We start from the raw sequence: 23,749 nt of genomic DNA, 5'->3' as shown, positions 1-23,749 counted from the left end.
CGACCTGATTTATGCCTTCCAGGGTGAAGAGCGCACGGACGGTAATCCGTCCGGGCAGGGCTCTGTGGGCCCTACATTGATTTAAATGTTTTATCTACTCTGTTCATCGTTTTTATTATATCATTTTAAGGTATGGTCTAAAAATTGAGGCAGGTCCAGGGCTTAAGTGGACCACAAAGAGGGGAGTGAACTTCCACCATTAAAACTTCTTGGGAGCTGGAAAAGTTTCGGATCATGCTGATATTTGTGTTTTCACTTCATCCACGTCTGTATAACCTTATGAATAGGTTGGATGGTAAAAAAACATCTCGGTGGCCCTTAGAAAGTTTTCAACGGTGGGTGTCATTATCACTGCAGCTTCCTTTGATGTGGTCCATTGGATCTGCTTATTTTTTATCCCGTACCTTAAAATGATATTAGAAAAACGATGAAAGGAGTGGATAAAACTCTTACATCACTGTGGGCCCCACAGAGCCCTGCCCGCCTGGTTAGGACGCAATCCGCGTCCGAAGAGGAGAAAAAACACCTGATGGACGGCGTGAATCGCTTGTACGTGCTCCACGCGCCGGTCGGTTAGCGGTAGATGCGAGTCAGACTAGCGCGGTTCTGTGGCGGGAGGAGGGGCATTTTCGTAGTTTTTCTTTGAAACGAAGCTGTTTTTGTAACTCCTCTTTCCTTCCACCTTTAAAATCTCTACGCGACCTTCTCTCTCATTTCGCACTGCGATCGCCTGCTTTCACGTTCAGCAAAGAAGAAAAGGAAGCGAGAAGAAGAAGAAGAAGAAAAGACGATAATAACCTCTCGATATCTCTCGATTTTCTATAGGTAGCTATAATCCAGTTTCATTTCCTTTCTTCTTTCACCAGAGTAGCATTTTCGTATTTTTCCATTGAAAATATGTGTTTTTTTTTTTTCCTTTTTTGGGTACCTTGAACGATAATAAAAAAAAGGTTCAAATTCGTTGAATTTTCAGAATTTAGGTTTTATCTCTGTATATTTTTGTGATTTTTTGATGTAATCTTTTATTATTAATGACTTAAATATTCCAATTTTCAGCAAAAAAGTTACAGATATAATCATTTTTCTAGTTTTCAAGTTGAGGTTTTGTATTATCTGTTATTTATTGATATAAATTCCAGCTAAAAAATTTCACTGATATGATAATTTGAATTTTTATTTATTTATTTCGTTAGTAAGTCGTTTAAAAATACTTGCCAAGAAAATCATTTTCTATAAAAATGATTTGATCTCATTTTAGTTAACAGTTATTAGGTATTAGAGATCAAGATCTCTAATACATAATTATTCTCAAAATCAACTCATTCTGTATTGAAGATCAAGATCTCTAATACATAATTATCATAAACTAAAATTAGTTAATCTCATTTTGATCAGAGTGAATTCTGTCATTTTTTAAATAGGTTTTTTTTTTTTGGTCTCTAATCGCTGAAAAGATATGATCTGTTGGAATTTAGCTGGTAGTCACATGGATGGGCCGTTACCCAAAGATCGGGGCAATTGGATGATCCTAACCTTTTTGATTTGTCCAGTTGCACAGCTCCAATCTGATGGCTTCTATAGTCTTTTATTTATTTATTTATTTATAGGGCTAGGCCTTCTGCACAAAGATGGCCGGCCGAATAAACGGTACTGATCACAGGTATATATGCAAGGTGTGTGCAATGTGAGGTATTTAATAATGGTAACAGTGGACATAACGATGCCCTTATGGCCATTATAATACGGGCCGTTACTGCCCTGTAGGGTTAACAAATTTTTCAGAGCAAGAAAATGTATCTGCCCCGTTTCAGACCGTTGTGGGGACTGTATTGGCCCATTAAGGGCCGTTACGGACCACTTTCTTCCGAATGACCGTTACAGCCTGTATCGCTTAATGGTCCTCACTGTTAAATATCATGGCACATGTGAATTGTAGTTGCATTCTTCTTCCGTGCAAAATCTCTCTCTCTCTCTCTCTACACACACACACTCACAATGTAGAATTAATGTAGAATTCCATTGTTTGGTTCCATGGTTCCTCAATGTAGTCTCATGTGGTTTAGTAGAAACGATGACTTATGGTAACTCGGACCATTTTTCTGTTTGGGATGACTGGAAACACTCTCTCCTTGGAAAGGCTTTCCTCCATAAAGCCCATAGCCTTTCTTTCATAAAAGCTGGTTTGTTGTTTTCACAGCAAGCATTTCCTCATAATGGCTTTTTTACTTTCTGAAAATTTAGAAGGTTCCAGCCATTGATTGTGTTTCCCCCTCTTTGAACCATACATAATCCCATCACACAAACATGATTAGGATAATCTAATTTCAGGATGAGAAAGTATCCCTCCAGCCTTTTTATGATTTTCATGCAACCAAACAACTCCAATGATATAGTTGTGAATTTGAGGCTTGGTTTGCCCTCTTTGTGCTGTTTTTAATTGATTTGATCTGTTTTATTTTAAGGCATTTTTGGATTCATTCAAAATGTGAACTGAGCATACATCATTTCTGTGAAAATAATGTTTCCATTGTTTGTTTTTGTGAATTTCCTGAAAGCACTCATTTGCATTTCCATTTCCAGGAAAATGATTTTCATGTCCTTGGCAATACTTAAGAAATGCAATTTGCAGGAATTTGAGGAAATGGAGAGGAAACAACCATCTCTCTACGAAGTGCCCCACATGTTAGCCACATTTGCAACCAACCGTCTTCAAGTGCCCCACATGTGCCACAATCCACCATCAATGCCTGTGCCACCTTCCATCTTCAAGTAAAACTTAATAAACAAAGACCACCACTTAGACAAATAATATATTTGAAAATGGAGGAAATTTTTCAAGACAATCTTGTCGAGAAACAATTAGGGGAACAACTTTTCTGCTCCCACAGTTTCTCGAAAACAGCAGTTTCATGGGAAATGCCATTTCCTCCTCTTCTTCTTTTTCCATGAATCCAAACGAGCTCATGAAACATGATGGTTAGAGCAATGTAGATGGCACTCATGTTCTTTTTAATAGGTTCCTCAGTGTGTTAACATTTTTTTAAAAATCAAAATCATGTGAAGTAATCTGAAGGGTGTGTTTGGTTGTACCCAAATTGCAAGCAGAAAGGATATTTTGGTGGAAAAGATTGTATTCCATTTCCTTGTGTGTTGTGGCAGCCACAGATTTTTGGAATTGCATTACACAGGATCCATTGTCCTCCTCTTCTGTCCCAAATCAATATCCAGAGTGTTTCAAGTTGGTCAACGGCCATGATACATTGCCAATATTGATATGTAGAAAGGTATCCCTCCCACCTGTAAAGGCCTAAGGCAGCCATAGTGTGTATTATCTATGATATCCAGATATTCATATATGCATGGAGTTAATGGTATTGACAGTATACAATACCGATACTATTAGGGACTTGATAGATACTTGGTGGATGTGGTTTAACCATATCATTACAATTCTATTCATTCCATTATTTTCTAAACTCTTAATGATTTCCTCATGGTATTGATGTACTAATGAGCTATCCATATCTGTGTCTATAACCTGGATTTTAGCAATCATCATCATTGTACTCGTCACACCATAGCTTTGTCCCAGATATTTCCTGGATTTCAGGAAATGCAAAATCCTATTTTCACTTCCAGCATCGTGTCCATATCTGTATATGGGAATTATAGATATTGGTGTTTCATTTCTTTGCTTACTTCTTTTTTATCTTTTTTCCTTGTTCTTTTTTCTATTCACAAAACTTGTTATTGGTTCCTTTTCCTATCAACATGTTTTTACATGCATTGATTCAGCCACAAACTAGCATTAATCCTGGGTATTTATGGATGACCCCAGAAAGTTGGGAAAAGTGGGATGATTTTCTCTGCGGATGATGCCAAAAAGGCATGACAAGCGGGTGATTTTCATCAAATTAATATCAATTACTTTTCAAGTAGGAACTCAAACAAAATGGATATTGGTGTGGGGCAGGAAAGGCGGGAAAACCATCCCTCACAATGCCGCTGCCCCATATGCATAATATAATGGATGATTTATCTGTTCTACCTGTGATTTTGGGTACACCCAAATGTATCTTTAAGCATAGCCATGTTTTTGTTATTTCATTTCTTAAATAGGTTATTCTGTCCCTGTTTGTTTCATCTTTTCTGAAGCTTGCAAAGAAAGGTTGAGAGAACAAACTGTGATGTAGCTTCATTGATGAGAGCACTGAAGTCTATATGCAAATAAAAACTACAACAAATAACTAAACTACTCTTAAATACAACAAATAACTGAACTACCCTTATGTACAACTTCGTATAACCCCATTTCATGTAACATTTTCAAGATCGTTAATCATTTGATCCTTAACAAGCTTGCAAAATTTTTGATAAGCATTCGTTGCTAAATTAGGACGGGCTACTATACAGATGAATCTTGTAAGTTGTTTCAGCGTATAAGAGATCAGTGGGAATATTCATGAGTACCAATCAAACCTACTGGGTTCCTTCCTGTGCGAATACTAAATAGTGACATCAATTCACATATTTGTTTTCCTTTCCCTTTTGTTTTTATCTATCACTCTTTTACTTCCAATTTGTTGACAATGAGGATTGATTTCCATGTTATGTAGGTGCACAAATTATGTAATTGTCATAATTGACTGTCCTGTATGCTTCGGGTTAGAAGGATATTATTTGCCTTCAGTTCTCCCAATCTCAAGAGAATATTCATACACGTGCAATACATGTGGAGCGAGGAGGGGATATATAGAGAAAAGGGAGAGAGATTTGGAGGGAAGAGGAAAAAGGGAGAGAGGTGAATGGAAAGGTAGGGGTGCATGTTGGTGTGTGTTGCGCAGAGAGAGAAAGAGAGGGGGAACAATGGTTGACCCATCCACATCGTTTCCAGGTGGCCTACTTTAGTTCCTGATCTGTCTAATTTTTTGGCTAACTTCCTAACACAAGCCAACACAATAGATGTATAGAGTGGTGTCACAAATTCATTGGGGTGGGCCCTACAAAGCCTTTGTCTCATAGTCTCCCTAATTAAACGTTTCGTGCATCTAATTGGGAAAGAGGAGAGGTTGGTGCAGGCTACATAAAGTTATACAAATTGTGTGGTAAAATCACCACAAATTCCCTACCAAGCGGATACATTTTTACGACAAATTTACCCTCAACCAATGTCGCAAATAGTGTTGTAAGTATCGATGATATCAGCTGATATATCTTGTATCTCACCTGTGCGATACGAAACACACAACTAGCGGGATATATTCCACATTTTTGATCGGTGAGCATTTTTGATGTTCGATACTTTTTTTTTTTTTTGTAAATCATGTTAAATCAGTGTCAAATTGTTACAAATCCATATTTTTTTAAAATGTTTTCCATGAAAAATCATAGATTGAGAGCTTCGATTTCAAGATTTGGAGGAGATGGGCCGAGTCGCGGAAAATTGAAAAAAATCAGAACTTCCCAATTTCTCACAAATCGGTTAAAATCTTTGTTTTCAAACATGAATGTAACGTGATCTAGTGATTCTTTGCTTTTGAATGTATTGCTTGTGTTTCCGCACATCTTCTTACATTTATAAATTATATAAATAGACTTTGAATACACTTGCATCAATTCAGTTAGACATCATATAGATTAGGACCCCATACAAAGAGAACCTATTAAATGCACTTGTTTGTTGTAATGTTTTGATTTATAAGTGTGTATTGATGTTTTTTCTAACAATCACTGAAGTTTCATTGAAAAATTTGACCAATTTCCCAATGTTTCCCCATGTTTCCAACAACAACGATACAATACACAATACAAACGATATATCCCATGCGATAACCGATATGTGTCCATATCCTAAGGTTACGATATGTAACCCAATACTGATATTTCAAACACTAGTCGCGAAGACTAATTGTGACGGCAAAAATGTCCAAAGCTACTGGTACTATATATGGTAGAGATTTTATGCGCTTGATCATTGTTATTTCTTGATTCTCCAACTATCATCATTTCATGATTCTTATTGAGTTAATGACTCATTTCAAATCCATTTGTGTGTTGAAACTGATTTTGTTGTTTTAGGCATTTCATGGATAACTTATCATTGGGGCAGCTATTGTTCTCTTCCACGTATTTTTAGTTCATATCTATTACTTCACTTAAATGGCAGGTGGTCTAGTGCCTCTTGTATTCCATTTCTTTATGCATGCATAGCCTTATCATTCTTTATGTTGACCTTTTATTTCAGAATTATATTTGGTGAACGTCTCAAAACATGCACCTGTGACTTTATAACTCTGCATCATGGGGGACAGCGAGGGAAGCCATACGAGCTTGCCATGGCTTCAAAGCTTGGCTAAAGATTATGGCCTATGCTTTGTAAAAGATTTTGGGATATATGGGGTTGTAGGTGCAATTATCCTTGGCCTTGTTCTTCCTTTATTGCTTTCCTTGATATTAGTGGGGAAGAAAAAGGTTAAGCAAAGAGGAGTGCAAGTAGATGTTGGGGGAGAGGCAGGTATTACTATGCGCAACCACAGATTTTCTAAATTGATCGAAGTTCCCTGGGATGGTGCCACGACTATGGCAGCCCTTTTTGAGCAATCTTGCACAAAGTATGCTCAGGATCGATTTGTTGGATCGCGGAAGCTCATTAGCAGGGAAGTGGTGACTGCTAAAGATGGGAGGAAATTTGAGAAGCTTCATCTGGGGGAGTATGAATGGCAAACATACAGAGAAGGATTTGATCATGCTTGCAATTTTGCTTCTGGTCTAGTGAAATTGGGTGTCAGTGCAGATAGCCGCGCTGCAATTTTTTCTGAATCGAGAGCAGAATGGCTCATTGCCTTTCAGGTGGTTTTCCCAATCTCTCATTTATGCAATTGTTGTTCATCTCTGCTGTCCAGTTGACTTGCTTATATGGGAAATGATCACACAACCAGTCTGCTAACTTCCACATAAATAAGCCTTCTCTTTCCAATCAATGTGACACTTGTATAAAACATCCGACTCGTAAAAAGGTGGAACCACACCATGCAATCACCTGTGATGAAAATCAAGCTGGTGTACTTGTAGTGTGGGCCACACAAGCACACCGTGAGATCACCTAGACCTAGGACAAAAATCAGGCTGGTCTATTTATATTGTGGGACACTGTCAAACTCGACATCTGACAGTCTAGCTCAACGTACAGGTGTGGCCCACCTAATGAATGGCTTGGCCTGATTTGTATGGCCGGTGAGCTTCATGGTCTGGCCTATTCTTTTGCATGACTCAGACATCCTACATGCATGACACAGTGGGAAGGACAGAACTGTACATGGAAGCATACATACAGTGCTTGTTTTGATCTACGGAACTGTACATGGAAGCATACATACAGTGCTTGTTTTGATCTCTCTCTCTCTCTCTCTCTCTCTCTCTACGGAGATATACTTGCATCAATTTGTTACTTCTCGTCTGTAATGTTAAGATGAAAGACCTATAGGATACTGATACAATACACCAATGTACTATATTGTCGTGGGGTTCTTTGAAAAGAATGCTGAACTATCATTATCAGTGACCTGCTGATATGTTACATATCTGATATATGATAATTTTGAGCCCTTGATTTTAAACCATTTTGAGCCATTAAGTTCAATGCTATTGTACACGAATCACCTTTTTAGAGTCTGAAGCTTGACAATGTTCAATGGAGCTCTACAATGATCTTCTTATTTATGTGACATTGAGGATTGTTTTAATGCAAATTAACCCTCTTTTGTCTCTGGTTTCTTGTTTTAGGGATGCTTCCGTCAAAATATTACAGTTGTGACCATCTATGCTTCTCTGGGCGAGGATGCTCTCATCCACTCGCTCAATGAGGTGAGAATGTTTCTGTCCATTATCCCATTTACAGATGATCTAAATTATGCCAGTCCTCCCACGGGATCTAAACAAGCTTGTGATTTTGATGATTTTCTCAAGAAAAATGCATCACTGGACTGTTGTTACTGGGGTGGTGGCCCATCTGATTCATAGCCTTTCCTGTGTGACAGACACAAGTATCAACTCTGATCTGTGATTCAAAGCAATTGAAAAAAATAGAAGCGGTTAGCTCAAGCCTGGAAAGTATCAAGTACATTGTTTACTTCGAAGATGATGGAACTCCAGTTGATTCCAATCTCTCCACCGGTACGAGCCAGTGGACTGTATCATCTTTCTCTCAGGTTGTAAGGCTTGGGAAAGAAACTCCTGCTCATCCAAGACTCCCTGCCAAGAATGATACTGCTGTCATTATGTATACAAGTGGCAGTACCGGGCTACCTAAGGTTAGCTTTGCCCTTCTCTTCATGCATCCTTATAGATGGCCCAGCAGATTTCATTACACAGATCTCAATCATTGCATTGCAGTCACCTCACTCAAAACTGCAAACACTATTGTAATAAGAAAGAATGAGGACATGTACATAACTGAACATGTGAGGAGGTATATTTTCTTCATCGAGCTTTTTTACAGTATGAAGAACTGTACTGCAGTGGTCATTCTGGTGCAGGGGAGAAAATCCCCAAAATCTCCCTTGTCGGACAACTCTTACATTCCAATTTGCCAGTTCATTGTGAATCATTGGTTGCAATGGTACATTTTAGGATCACTTGATGGGGGAAATATTGGAACATGTCTGTCCACCAGATTAATGGTTTAGGTTAATGAAAGTTATGTCCCACGGCTACCATTTCTTGTTTGAGCAGAAAAACATTGTTTCTCTGGACCAAGCATCTCATATGATATCCTGAACATGCATGCTTTCTATATTTAGCATTATTATGTTTGTGTGAACATGGAAATACACGTACACACATCATGAGTGTTATTTCTATGTCATCTTGGCTGACAGTTACTCGGTTGATTCACAAGCTTTCATAAGCATGTATATAAACTTGTCCGTGCATTTTCTTGCACATCCACACAAAATTGGACCCTTGGAAAAATGTGCTATAGAGTCTTTGCTTCTCCATAATTTTTTAAGCCTATGAAGGCGTGTTCATGACTCAAGCTGCATTACCTCAAATTTCTCTAATTTGGTTTTACATGTTTGATACTGTAGGGAGTCATGATGACTCATGGAAACATTGTGGCAACTGCAGCTGCAGTTATGACGATCATTCCCAAAATAGGCAGCAATGATGTTTACTTGGCGTACCTGCCCCTAGCTCATGTTTTTGAACTGGCAGCTGAGGTCCTGTACATGAATCCATTCTTCTATGATATTCTGGAAATATAAGTTAATTATTCCCATATTAGTTCTATTCAAATGATTTTTTTTGTTTGTCCAGTCTGTGATGTTATGTGCAGGCTGCGCAATAGGTTACGGTTCTGCACTGACTTTAACCGATACATCAAATAAGATCAAGAAAGGAACCAAGGGAGATGCTTCTGTGTTAAAACCAACCCTTTTGGCGGCCGTTCCAGCTATATTAGATCGTATTAGAGATGGTGTATTGAAAAAGGTCTGAACTAGATGACCATAAACATAAAAGCGGTCACATTTTGTTTTATGCTACTATTTCATGCATATGACTTACTGCATTGAGATGTTATATTCTTTCCTTTTTGCCATACTTATTTCTTAATCTGTAGGTTGAGGAGAAGGGTGGGATTTCCAAGAAGCTCTTTAATATTGGATATAGACGCAAAGTTGCAGCTATCGAAGGAAGCTGGCTTGGGGCGTGGGGACTAGAAGGAATTTTCTGGGATGCTATCCTTTTTAAAAAGATGCGCACTCTTCTTGGAGGCCGTATTCGTTTCATGCTTTGTGGTGGAGCTCCTCTATCTAGTGATACACAACGATTCATCAATATCTGCATGGGGTAATTTTCATCTTTGTCATCATCGTCCCTAGTTACCCATAAATGTTTATAATTTGTTAAACTTTCTGGTGTGATGATATGATTATCTCTGTTCAATTCCAAAGTGAACATGGCATGTTACTCTCATAAATTTTATAACAACAGAATTTCCACATTACCTTCGAACCTCAGATATGATATTGGTTTTCAACTATAGGGGATTGTAGTTCAAAGCAGGTTTGGTACTTCGAATGTGGTGGGAATGAGTTTGTGCAGATCAGTATCCCCTGCTTTGGACCATTCACAATTTATTCTCACATATTGGACCGCCATTAGCTGGAGTTTTAAGTCCATAAAATTGTTGGGGCAAAAAGAAAACTAGAAATGATGAATAAAATCTATGTTGATCTCCCACCCAAACAGCTAAAAAAATAAAGTAGGTTTAAGAGTCTAAGATCTTAATCAAGTATCATCATAGATTTTATATGGAGGAAATGAAAATTTGTAATTTATTAACATTCTCCAAACAAAAAGAGTACTGTCAATAATCCCATTGGTACTGAAACCATTAAAAGAACACCCAATAACTTATTGGCTTCTGTAGGAAGATTTGAAATAAGGGAAAGAAGTACAATTCGGGTAATATTTCCAAAGGAGTTGCAAATGAATCTGCTGGTTCACCAATCATTGATGGTTCTAGTACTGCTAGGCCTATGTTACATGCAATACTATTAGATTGACTACTGGAGAAGTATATAAAAGATTTGTGTTTTTTATATGCACTACAAATCTTATAGAAAGGAAAAGGAAAAGGGAAAAAAGAGGAAGAAGACATAGCACAGGTTCAGTAAAATCCTTGTCAGAGAAATAAACAAAAAAAAGGTAATAATTAATGAAGATAATACTGTGAACCATCGAATGAAATCCTTCTCAGAGAAATAAAAGAAGACAGCAAAGCACAGGTTCAATGAAATCCTGGTCAGAGAAATGAAACAAATAAAACCAGGTGAATTTAATGAAGCTGATAATATGAACTATGAGATGCTCAATCATGAATATCATGAATCAAAGAAACAAATGGGCAACATCTGTAGCGTTGATGCACATTATTAACTTGAATCAGTGACTAGGACTGAGCTAAGATACCTCCTGATGTCACTTGGACTCACAATTCAGAGGGATGTCTTGTTTCTTTAAAATTCCCATCAGTTCTTTTCCTTAATGAAGCGACTCCCTCTAAGTTTGCATGTTATTTTGTTACGATTTCATCAGGGCTCCAATAGGACAAGGATATGGCTTAACTGAGACATGTGCCGGTGCAGCGTTTTCCGAAGCAGATGACCCAACTGTTGGTCGTGTGGGTCCACCTGTTCCTTGTTCCTACATCAAGGTATCTCATCTGTCATTTGAAAGGTGCTTTGTATGTTGGAGATGAATATGGATTTAGCGAATAGTAAACTGTGTTCACTCTCTCTTGAGGAATCTCACATTCTCTTTTGATTCTGTTGGATGGATGTAAAGGGAATATGTAAGTGGATAACCTAGACGAGAAATTTGCGGACTAGTTTTGGGAAACTAGACAACTTTTTTATGCATGGGGCCAGTATCTATAACTTTCCTAGTCAGTCTGCATATGTTGACCTAGAATAATTTTGATCTTGACATTGTCTTAATACTGCTCGACCTGCATACCATACCTATTCCAATATGCATATGTAGGCAGAGTAGGATGCTGTAGTTACATATGGTTGAGTTACCCTTATAATGAGGCTATTTTTCATTTTAGGTAGTGAGGTTATATTTTTCAGTCGACGCTGGCTCCTACAGTGAGTGTATGCAAGTTGAGGTCAGATTATGATGTTAACTTCGCAGACTCGTGGTGTTGCTCTGTGGGGTGTCATGCTGGAGTTTTTTTGCTTCTACAACTTTTTTTCTTTTCTTTCTTCGTTGAATATTTTCGTCACACATTGGTTTCTGTTAATGTTTGCAATTGGTACTATCCCATGCCGTTACTGACAAGATTCGCTGCTGCTGCTGCTGCTTGGACTTCCCCATATAAGCATGTAGATCTGTGGTTACCAAGATCTGCTGATCCAACACATCCTTCTTCTTGGCTGACATCTTTTCAAGGCCAATCTCTGTCAGTTGAAAGCTGAGTTCACTTTCTTCTGCCCTACCGAGGGCCTTTTCACATAGAATTATCCATAGAAACTCTAGGTAGCACCATTGCGGTTTTTTTTTTTTTTAAGTCCTCTATCTCATATTTGATCAATTGGTTCTGGGTGTCCGTGTTTTTCCTAAAACAGTGATAGTTTCCTTTTCACTTGTTGTTTGAAAGTAATTTCTGTGGTTAGCCCCACTACTCACATTCTGAGTTTTCTTCACACAGGGAAGTTAAATTTATCTTTTGGTGTGGGTCCTTACTCTTACTCCAGTGGTAGACTCTCAGGAGTTTCAACACCTGGTCGAGGGTTTGAGTACCCATAGGTGGTGAAATCCCACCATGGCGTGAGTGTGTGGTGGTGTGTGTGCGTGTGTAAAAAAAAAACGTTTAAAAATATATATATATATATATATATATATATATATATATATATATATATATATATATATATATATATATATATATATATATATATCTTTTGGTGTAATGTTACCACTTTCAAAGAGATATTGTCTGGTCTAGATAATCAAATCATAATACCGATACAAGTTGAGTTAAATGGTTATTTCATTTCCTTTCCACTCTTTTTGTTTTGTTTGATGTGTAACGTAGCAAGTTTTATTTTTAAAGAAAATTGGTTTCCTTGTTGAAGATCCAACCATTACATGAGAATGGAACTTCATTTCCTCTCTTGTTTTATTTTCTGAGAACTATGATTTACTCTCTTGTTTTTCTTTTGATACTATGCACCTCTTCTTTTTATTTGGATTTATAAAGTCAAACTTGAATGGTTGGGACAAGGTTGACAATGATGATGATGTGTCCCATCTGAACTTACAGCTTGTATCTTGGGAAGAAGGCGGGTATCTGACCTCTGACAAACCAATGCCTCGAGGAGAGGTTGTCATTGGAGGACTCAGTGTATCTTTGGGGTACTTCAAAAACGAAGCAAAGACAAACGAGGTGTACAAAGTAAGACCTCTTAAGCTTTCTCTGTACCAGGTTCAATACCCACTACCTACTTCATGATTCTGTAATCTTTATATGATACAGGTGGATGAGAGGGGAACTCGATGGTTCTATACTGGTGACATAGGGCAGTTTCACCCTGATGGGTGTCTTGAGATCATTGATAGAAAGAAGGATATTGTGAAACTCCAGCATGGGGAGTACATTTCGCTTGGAAAGGTATGTGAAGATGCTAATTTTATTTTTTTCCAAGAGTACTGATATGAGGGAAGCCATTTCATCCTGCTAACTTCCGGGTACTTGATATTTACACACATTCCAACATGGTGATGTCAGATCCAAGCCCCTCATCAGGAGGACCACACCATGTAGATGCCTTGGCCCAAAACTCAGGCTGGTCCACTTGTCAGCTGGGCCATGTGTGCATGAAATAAATGGACAGTCAAAGGAGATTGATCAAAGGTCCCAATACAATGCACGTGTACCCTGCCAGATGGGCATCTTCATGATGGCCTCACCTGATGAACTTCTTACATCTCATGCACACGTACTGCATTGGCATATATATAAGTGGCTTTGATCGATTTTTATTTTTTTTAATTATCTCCGGTCACAGGCTGAGGCAGCTCTGATGACGAGCAACTATGTGGAGAGCATCATGGTACATGCAGATCCATTCCAAAATTATTGTGTGGCCTTGGTAGTCCCCTCGCGTCAGGTCCTTGAAAATTGGGCTCAAAGTGCTGGGATTGAGTACAAAGATTTTCCAGATTTATGCAAAAAGAAGGAAGCCATTGGTGAAGTCCAGCAATCACTTTTGAAGGTTAGTATGCGGAAGGCATCTAGCATGCATTTCTTCACCTATGGCATTGCAGACCTCTTTTCGTCTCCTCTTAATAATTGGCTGGGATCTTTTGCATCGAAAAATTAGCCTCGGCTATTTTGAAGAATCGCCATTTTTGGGATTTTCAAACCGTAGGCTTCTGGTTCTTTGATGTGTGCGTAAAACTTCTGGTCGTAGATGCCCAAGGTCAATGTCATTCCAAGAATGCAAGAGATTCAGAGAAATTTTCTGAAATGAAAACATGTTACTTCACTTTATAACCGTACTCGGGTTTTCCAATTGAGCAAGCTGGATGTATGCTAACATAGCATGCATCGCCATCTAACCAAACAAGCTATCATTGTGCATATATCCAATACATGTATATGGTGGTCCACAACATGAAGATCCTGGCAGAAAATCATGCCAGTGCACTCATTGGGCATGCCCCACTCTCAAAATCAGAGGATGGACACTGATATGACTGAATGTACAGGTGTGACCCACCTAATGAGTGGATTGGATTGATTTTCAACACGTGATCTTCATGTGGAAGACATCATTTACATGAAACAAATATGCTATGAAATTGACATTTCGGCAGGAAAGGTGGGGGCTGCGTGCATATGATGCACTTCTACAAAAGGAGGTTTCCACGGAAGCGGTTTTCACACCTGCTCTTTTGGTTGACTTGGCAAAAAACCAATCTTCTGATTGGTTTTTGTCGAGTTGGCTTCTTAGCTTCTATTTTGCCAAGCAAGGGATGAGACAAGGTTTGTGAAAGTGCATCCAAATGCACAATGCGAACTAGGGTTCAGCTGAAAACTTCATTTAGGCGTGAAAGGCCCCTTTTGAAGGTGCGTCCAAACAGGCCCTAGGCACACACTTGGTAAGAAAGATATGACTGCATGCTAAATTAGCATACATCTGACTGTAAGGTGATCAGTTCTCTCTGAAAATATGAGAGAAGTGTACAATGTCTGTGGATTTCTGCATGCGTGTGGTTGGAATCTGGTGCATGGGAGTATTAAGCCTTGTTATTTGTGGTGTGCAGGCAGCAAAAGCTGCGAAGCTTGACAAGTTTGAAATTCCAGCAAAGATCAGTTTAATGCCGGATCCATGGACACCAGAATCGGGATTAGTTACAGCCGCTCTCAAGTTGAAGAGGGAGCAGTTGAAGGCCAGGTTCAAAGATGAGCTCCAAAAGTTCTACGCGTGATAGAAGGAAAAGGTCACTGCATTTCCTCCCCCCATTTCTAAGTCAATGTTAAGTAAGTATTTGGTATTGATGCATATTGATGAAAGTTGTTTGATCAGTCATCTTTGGTTTTATGGAACCCGTTGATCTGCTTCAGTTCTGAAGCGGGCTGTTCGAAGGTAGATGAGAATTTTGTTATGAAAATGGAAACAACAGTTGATACCAAGGTGCATGTTGATGCATAAAATGCTCCTTTTGAGCCAAACCCCATTTCATGTTGTGTGAATGGGTGTCCTTTTGTAAACCTGGTTTAATCCCCACTCATTGAAATAGGTGCCAAAAAGGCCGCTCTTCAAAATGGTTTTCGGAAAAGGAAAATCTCCGGTCAAAATCAATGCAACACTTGCTTGTGGGAAAGCCCTCTTTGTGGAAGTTGTATACAAACGGGATAATGTCCGAGAATGCCCGACTTGTAGCAGTTTCTTCAGTAAATGATACAATACGGCTGTATCGGCCCGAAGCAGGGTATCACCAGACAACACTACCCTGTTTTGGTCATCAGCAACGTGGTACTCTGAAATTGATTTTCAATACTTGGTTGATACAAGAGATTTCCTAAGATGAAGGTCCCAGATTGGACTCTTTCAGGGCTGCTATGGTGTGGGCGATTGTTCATGTGGGCCCCATCATGGCTTTTAAATGTTCAAGCCAAGAACCTACAGGCAGATCTAGCCCAACTAGCATTACCTCCGTCCATTTTTCATGTGGGCCCCTTCACTCACCACGGCCTTTAAATTTTCAGGCTCATGCTAACTTGTGCATGGAGTATGGGTAGAGGTGTACGGGAGCCGAGCAACCCAGCTCGTGCTCGACTTGGACTGCTTGAGTCTCAACTCGTGCTCGGCTCGGCTTGGCCTTTGAGCTCGGAATAGCAGCTCGTGCTCAGCTCGGCCGAGTTCGAGCCGAGTTTTCGAGTCGGTGCAGCCGTGCAGGGTTGTGCGGGTCGAGCGTATTTTGGGGTCCCAAATCACACGATTTTGACAACAATGCCCTAGACGTATATTGGGGTTGCAAAATAGGTAATTCGTCCCCAAAACATTTTATGATCACTTTGAGGAATATAAATGAAAGGAAGATGAAAGAGTATTGGGTAGAGAGAGAGACCTCGGTTTGTGAATGAACATGGGATTTATGAGTGCCATTGAGTAGCTTCACATCTCGGTCATAAGAATTTGCAAGAATAGAAATAGGCCTGCGCAAAAGATTTTTCCAGAGTAGAAAAATTGCAGAAACACCCTGGCTATTGAAATACTCAACTATTTCTTCGTGATACTTTAGGACACCTTGCACTGACCAAGCAAAAACAAAATCTTGATTCTTTCCCATATAGGTATTTTTCTTTCCTATAGAGCACGGAGATCAGACGGCCATGCGTCGGTGCGACCGTGCGGGTAAGGGGGGATGAGAGAGAGAGAGGTCAGGTTCGCTAGAGTGAGAGAGAGGCAGGAAGAGAGGGTTAGGGTCCAGGGTTCGTGCGGGTGCCGGGCCGGATGTTTTTTTAAAATGGGTAGGATAGGGGTTTTTTTTTTTTATAAAGGGTATATATACCCTATACCGAGTTCGAGCCGAGTTCAAGCAGTATTCGAGTCGAGTCGAGTCGAGCTGGGGCAAGATCGAACTTGGCTCGAACTCATTTCGAGCTCTAAAAATCAGCTCGACTTAGTTCGAACTCAGCTTCAATCCGAGTCTAGTCGAGCGAGCTACCGAGCTAACTCTGCTCGTGTACAGCTCTAAGTATAGGTGGGTGTACACAGCTCAGGTCATCGTGTTTCAGCCTCCTTGATCTGGTAATTCATAGGCCTGCAAGAGTACAGGGTATGTGACAATGTGTTGAACGGCCTAATTTGTGACATTGTGTTAAATAGATATTGAGTTGCAGAAAATAATTTAAGAAGTACCTATGTATGCTAAACTGAACTTATCCAAACCTGAAATGATGCAAAAGGATTCAAGTCCAATTGTGTTGAAACACAGACAAACAATCTCTTTAGGAAAATCTGTGCCAAGTCAATTATCAAAATCTGTTGGGCAATCATAACGTTTTTAAGTAAAATTTTCATTTAAGAATTAATGTAAAATCATTTTTAGCAAATTGTTCTTGGATTTGCATCCCCTTACTATCAAGTATTGTGCGCATGCGTCTGGTTAACTAACAACTTTCCTAGCTTGCTCACCTCTCAAATTGGGCTTGTGCGTGCATACAGGTTAAGAGCATGGTATTGGTATTTTCACAAAGCTATGGGGAATGGAACCCTTCATAAGCTTTCTTACTTTGGTGATTTCCAATGTGAGGCTAAATGTTCTGACAAGAAAAAATCAAACAGAAAATTACACAAGGACTTTGAAACATAACACAAGGGTCTTTTATTTTTGAAATACAACAACATAGTATAGATCCACAATCTACTCTACAAAGGTGGAGGATAACAGTAAAAATTGCTAGTTTATATGGGCCATGGATCTCTATCTAACAACCATCTTGCCATACCATGCTTGATGGGTTGTCCAAGATCCTTTCGATGACCTATGTTGTGTTGAAGGGTTTTCTCTAGGGGTTTTATCATAAAGTGTCATGCAACCTTTTTTTTTGTTTTTTTGGCTTAGCTTGTGAGTACACACCCATGCCAGTACACACACTCCATGTTAGCCACCCCCGCTAGGGATCAATACCAAGACCTCAAGTGTTGAAACGAGGTATCTCCACTCAGTCTGCCAGTTAAGCTATGGAGTCTGCCAGTCTGTCAGTGGAGCTATGGACCTCAAGTGTCATGCAACCTGTTATTAACAATGCTAACAATCAAATGCTTGGTTACCTATGGATGACCTTGTGTCACTACCTCCACCACATGTATGAGAGTTAATCTAAGTCCTAAGACATTCATTTAAAACCCTTTTGGATGGATGTATTCTCAAAGGACAACCTAGGGCCTTTGCATTTGGTGGTTACAAGATAATTCCCATTCTTTATCTATTTATGTAAAGACAATGAGCAATAGTGAATTTCACTATGTCATTACAAAAAAGTGCAATACTCTCAAATTATTGACCCACTTGTTTATATTATTTGCTTAGGTGTCGTTTGGATGTCTGTGAATGATTTACGGGTGTAAATCATTTACAACCTATTTGTTTGGCTGTAAGTTGTAAATGATTTACAGTTAAATGATTTTATTTGTTTGGATAGCCCAAATTGTTAAAGTCCTGTAAATGGAGAGTTAATATTTGAAAATATAGTCGTTAGGCTGTAAATGGAGAGCCTTCAAATGAAATCACAATTTTTTGCTAGGAAATCAAATGGGGCTGAAAGCTATTAATGATTTATGGCATGTACATGATTCACAGGCATTTTTCAACATCTAAACACAGACTGTGAATCATTTACAGTTAGCTCCATTTACTGGCATCCAAACAACCCCTTAGAATGCAGTCGTATTAGGCTAATGTCATCTGTAGCAGAATCAATGATGGAGACATGAGCAATTGAATTTTGTAATGACATCCTAAATTAGGTTTGTCAACTGGTAGGGTTCGGACTGGGTCCTATAGTACCTGCATCTGCTAGCCATATTTAGGTCTTCCCCAGTCTGAGTCTAGGTCTCGTTTGTAAAGACCCGGATCTGTTTGGGTTTGGGTACCTTTTGGGTCTTAGATCTAGGTTTCAAGTCATTAAAAAAGTATTCACATGGTCAGGCCCACCCAATGGATGGATCATATTCCACCCATGTTTGACACTTGACATGTATGTGTGGTGTAGAAAACATCATTCTAGCAACACGTACACACACGCACGCACACAAACAAATAAGAGATTTTGTATGATCAGGCCCACCCAATGTATGGATTATATTCCACCCAGATTTGCCACTTTGATACATGAATATATTAGGAAGCATCATTCTAGCGATCTACAGAAGCACTTGCAGACCCGCATGAGCGAACGCGCACCAAGTGTGAAAAGGTGAGACTCGAACCTGGCCAAATTTCTTAGCGGGTTCAAAAAGTTTGACCTAGACCTATTAAAATCTGGTTGGGAACATTGGGTACAGTGGGTCCACGTACCCATTATCCTAAACCCACCTAGAAAATGCTACTTGTTGATTATAAGTATATCGCACACCATGTAAAGAACTTACAAAGATCCAAAAGGATTACCGACTAACTGGCGCATTCAAAGAACTCGAAATAGCCATGCAGAAAATGAAAACATCTTTAATAGATGATTCCTTGTAGAAATCAAACTCACCACCAACTCGACAAACAACCACAAACTTGCTCTCTACTGTAGCCTACATAACATTATATAGTGATATCATATCATTTCAGCAAATAATTCACAAAACATCAAAAAAAATTAGAACAATAGTTTTTCATCAGATAATGTTTTATTTGGCTTGAGGATTGTATTTCGATGGTTCAGGTTCAGGTCTATTCAAAGAGTACCAACACCCAGACCTTTCTATGGAAGTTGGGCTGGGGTCCTGTTGGTTGGGTCTGCCTACAGGTTCAGGTACCTATCGAGTCACAGGTCCTTGACTCTGGGTGGGATTTGATTTGGGTTCTTTTAAGTCTTAGTTGTCAAGTTAGGGTCACAGGTCCCAAGCTCTGGGTGGGATTTGATTTGGGTTCTTTTAAGTCTTAGTTGTCAAGTTAGATTGATCAATGGCTTGGATGCCCCTTGAATATGGGGCACTTGTCTGGGCAATCTCCCTCTTTAAAATAGCGGAAGCGCTGCCTCAACTATTTTTTACAACGTTTCCACTGTTGGATAGTAATATCTGAGCTCCAATGCTGATGGGGACATCACGCGCACACGCGCACTCACGCCGCCCCCCTTACGTTAGAAGACGATTCAAAAGAGTGGGCCCAACAATGAAGAAAAGCCCACCATGGGATCTCATGATCGTGGCCCACTCGTCATTGGTTTTACTTATTGTTATTATTTAGAACATCGTGAACGCTTTAGATTTCCTCGTTTGGTTTTTAAGTTTACTTCATCGAACTGGTGCGAGTTTTGGTATGGTTCTGCACCCTTCTTTTCATTCATTGAAGTTAATAAAAATTCCTTTATTTTTCTGCTCTCTTCGTGAGTTGTGGAAGAATCCAAAAGCCACATAGATCCCAATTCACCCCCATCTTCCATCATCTTTTTTTCCATCTTCCCCCACCATCCATACTTCGAATTTATCCTTTTGTTGCATCAGATTTCTTCATTACAGCAGGTTTCCAAATTTCGGCTCTTGGATTAGGGACTGATTTTTATGCATGAGTAGTTGATTTTATTTCCCTTTGACATTGTTTGGTTTATAATTTTATCGGTCCAGTCCTAGCCTGTGTCGGCTTGGACCCGCATAGATTCCCCTTTAATTGAATGTTTGGATTTTCATGTGGGATGTGGAATTTGTGTGATTGTTTCTGAATTGGTGTGATCTAAGCCTGAAATCTTGCATATCATATTTAATTTTCCATGTCCTGCATCAAATGCTTTTTCAATCACCCTTGGCTTCCCCAAGTGGACTGAAAGCAGTTTAAAACTTCCCTCAATTCGAACTGAGATGGTTCTGTTCTCATTCACCAATAATCCATGCAGGAACAAGAACCTCCTTTGAAATGGTGGAAACGCTTGCTATCTCGAACAACGATATCTCTCTCATAGATCTTTGACAGCATTTTCGTCGCCGAATGGCAATCGCCGCACACTCGAAGGTTCTTCACAATCCGAATTGGCATCCCAACATCAGCAAAAATCAGCCCAAATGCAATTGCCAATCTCTCACTATGATAAGAGAGCTGGAGCTCCTTATCCTCCTCATCTAAATCATACAACACATTCCTTGTGTCCACAAAATGGCCTGCCATTCTCAATCTCATGTCCATCTCTTCCACCTTGTTGTAGATTTCTCTAGCCTGGGGATGCTGTCTATCCCCCACTACAAACTCGTGTACCGATCCATCTACCTCGATCGAACTACAACCAGGCCGCATTTGGACTCCCCTCTCCTTCATCAACCTCCTCACATGCTTAGCATCATCCCACCTTTTGGCCAATGCATATATGTTTGACAAGAGCACGTACCGCCCCGCATGGTCAGGTTCGAAGTCTATAACCTTCTCACCAATAGGTGTGCCTAGCACTATGTTCCCGTGGACCCTACAACCACCCAGAAGTGCTCCCCACACACTTGCATCTGGTTCCAAAGGCATGTTCTCAATGAGCTCCGTCGCATCTTCTAGAAGCCCGGCTCGTGAGAGCATATCAACCATGCACCCATAGTGCTCCAACATGGGGTTAATGGTGAAGACATCTGTCATGGCTTCAAAGAAAATCCTGCCCTCGTTCACCATCCCACCATGGCTAAATGCACCCAAGAGCCCTAGAAATGTGACCCCATCAGGTCTCAATCCCACCCTCAACATCTTAGAGAAAAGCCCTAAAGCACCTCTTCCATACCCATACAATGCAAATCCCCCCATCATAGCATTCCAAGACAAGACATTCTTACAATTTAGCCCTTCAAAAACAGCTATTGATGCACATAGATCACCACATTTTGCATACATGTCCACCAAAGCAGTCCCTAAATTCACACGCAATTCAGCCCCAAATCTCCTCTCGACATACAGATGGGCCCACCTTCCCAAATCCAAGGCCCCCAAATGAGCACAAGCAGAAAGAATGCTCACCAACACACTCTCATTAGCCTTCACACCCTCACCTTGCATAACATTGAAAACACTAAAGCCCTCCTTAAACCTCCCATTCTGAACATACCCCGAAACCATAGCACTCCATGCAACAACATCCCTTTCTGGCATTTCATCAAAAATCTTCCTCGCCATTTCCAAGTCGCCCAATTTCGAATACCCATTAACCAAAGCAGTCCACACCACCACATTTTCTCTTGCAGACGCTTCATCGAACAGTTTCTGCGCACAATCCATATCGCCAAAACTCGAATACATATGAATCAAAGAGCTCCGCAGAAACTGATCAGAATCAAAACCCGTCTTTAAAATATAGGAATGCAATTGGGTCCCTTCCGAAACGGCAAATAAATGCGCACACACACCGATCAAAGAAGGGAATGTGAAATTATTGGGTTTTCGTCCATCACCCAACATCCGAAGGTAGAAATAGATAGCTAGCTCTGGTGTATCTGATTTGGAGTAGGCCTGGATGATTGAATTGTAATGAAATGGAAGCGGGTTTTCAATCTGGTTGAATATTAGAAGGGAATTGTTGAGGTCCGACGATTGTAAGATTCTTGAAACGATCAGGCTGTTGGGTGAGATTCCATGGGTGATGGTTTGCGCATGGATTTGTTTGGTTTGAGATGGGGTTTTGTAGATTTTGAGGAGATGGAGGAATGATGGGAAGCATGGGTTTTCGCAGGACGGGGTGTTTGGATGATAAGAATTGGGATTTGGTTGGATGGAGAAATGTGGGGAGCTTTTGAAATGGCATGTTCTTGATTGGAAAATGGCGGGAAATGTATAACGGTTCAAAACAGATCTCATTTGAACATTTTATTAGAGAGAGAGAGAGAGAGAGAGAGAGATATTTTAAAAACTGCAAACAATAATAACTAAGTTAATATATAACGGTACATGTGGGGCCCATCTTTCAGTCATCTAGATCGTTCATCTGGTGGCTCGTGATGGATTGTGCATCAGATATCCCTGTTTAGATGATATTATCTGTATTAATGGTGATTTTTTCCCGTCAAATATAGGCCAAAGATCGGACGGCTGGATTTACTGATCAGGCTGAGATTTTGGGGCCAAATAAATGGATGATGAAGAGCATAAATCAACGGTGTGGATTTCTCGAAATATGGCAACTGGTACCGTTGTTGGACGAACACAAAAAACCGTCACTGAAAAAGTTTCGGTTCAAGGCAATCCACCACAATACACACATAGCTACACCATCAGTGAATCTGGACCGTCCATCTAATAGGACTCACCATCATACACATGGGGTACACAATAAGCGAATCTGGACCGTCCATCTGTATATGAGTGACTGAAAGACATACCCACCAATTTACAGCCTCTTTCACATTTCTCTACTCCGTTTGAAGGCAGCAAATCCAGACTCCGGCCTTCTAGCTGAGGCCCACCAGATTAGGGGTGGCAATGGCCCACGGGCCCACTTTAGACCAGGCCCGAACCTATTGACTGAGCTTGTGGACCAGGCTTGGCCTCAGGTTATTTTAGCCCGATACAGCCCAGCCCATCTTACAAATTGTCAACGCGCCGGGTAGTACCTACAGCCCTTCGGGCTTGGCCCGTATTGGCTTGGGTTTGGGGTGCTGTATCGGGCACGAGAGTCGGGCTCGGGCTTAAATCAAGAGCTCGATTGTAAATCGGGCCAAACTCGGGCTGGATATTTCTGCCCGTCACCGGTCTGGCCTGGATCTGGGATTGGGTTCAGAATTGCAGGCCAGGTTTGGACAGAGCTTGGCCCGACCCATTGACAGCCCTACTTAGAAAAAATTAGCATAGTAGATGCTTACCTTCTATGCATTTTTTTTTATTTTAATGAACGGCTGAAAACTTACGTTACAAAAGTAGATTTTTCAAGTACAAAAATAGAGTTTTGGATAAAAATATTTTTAATTTTCAGATAAAAACAACTGAAAAAATATGAGTATTTTTATCTTTATTGATTCTTCCGTAGAAATCGAGGTCTAGATTGGTAAAGTAG

At 40.0% G+C, this 23,749-nt stretch overlaps 2 protein-coding genes across 3 annotated transcripts; one reads left to right on the top strand and one right to left on the bottom strand.

The window, feature by feature from the left end:
• Positions 1–665: 665 nt before the first annotated feature.
• On the top strand, positions 666–15,208 carry LOC131255843 (long chain acyl-CoA synthetase 8). Of its 2 annotated transcripts, none has more exons than XM_058256729.1 (12): positions 666–825; positions 6,245–6,849; positions 7,783–7,863; positions 8,037–8,309; positions 9,087–9,218; positions 9,316–9,489; positions 9,620–9,849; positions 11,101–11,218; positions 12,833–12,964; positions 13,046–13,180; positions 13,578–13,784; positions 14,839–15,208. In XM_058256729.1, exons 2-12 carry the CDS (start codon positions 6,301–6,303, stop codon positions 15,001–15,003), a joined length of 2,196 nt encoding a protein of 731 aa, XP_058112712.1. In that variant the 5' UTR covers positions 666–825; positions 6,245–6,300; the 3' UTR covers positions 15,004–15,208. The 2 variants fall into 2 exon arrangements, with proteins under 2 accessions (XP_058112712.1, XP_058112713.1); XM_058256730.1 differs by lacking the exon at positions 666–825 and adding an exon at positions 3,877–3,899.
• Positions 15,209–20,522: 5,314 nt separating this feature from the next.
• Positions 20,523–22,848, bottom strand: LOC131255842 (putative pentatricopeptide repeat-containing protein At5g40405). The gene has a single exon (XM_058256728.1). The coding sequence runs from the start codon at positions 22,555–22,557 to the stop codon at positions 20,611–20,613; it is 1,947 nt and encodes a 648-aa protein (XP_058112711.1). The 5' UTR covers positions 22,558–22,848; the 3' UTR covers positions 20,523–20,610.
• Positions 22,849–23,749: the final 901 nt, after the last annotated feature.

The sequence above is a fragment of the Magnolia sinica genome, chromosome 9 (assembly GCF_029962835.1).
Source record: "Magnolia sinica isolate HGM2019 chromosome 9, MsV1, whole genome shotgun sequence".
NCBI lineage: Eukaryota > Viridiplantae > Streptophyta > Magnoliopsida > Magnoliales > Magnoliaceae > Magnolia > Magnolia sinica.
This window is presented reverse-complemented; position numbering and strand designations above follow the sequence as displayed.

Excerpts from the sequence above, each read along its gene's own strand:
- LOC131255842 (XM_058256728.1), bottom strand. The coding sequence starts at position 22,557 with ATGAGATCTGTTTTGAACCGTTATACATTTCCCGCCATTTTCCAATCA.
- LOC131255843 (XM_058256729.1), top strand. The coding sequence starts at position 6,301 with ATGGGGGACAGCGAGGGAAGCCATACGAGCTTGCCATGGCTTCAAAGC. Across the intron at positions 9,219-9,315 it reads TTTTTGAACTGGCAGCTGAG|TCTGTGATGTTATGTGCAGG; the intron begins GTCCTGTACATG and ends TTGTTTGTCCAG. Across the intron at positions 11,219-12,832 it reads TTCCTTGTTCCTACATCAAG|CTTGTATCTTGGGAAGAAGG; the intron begins GTATCTCATCTG and ends CTGAACTTACAG.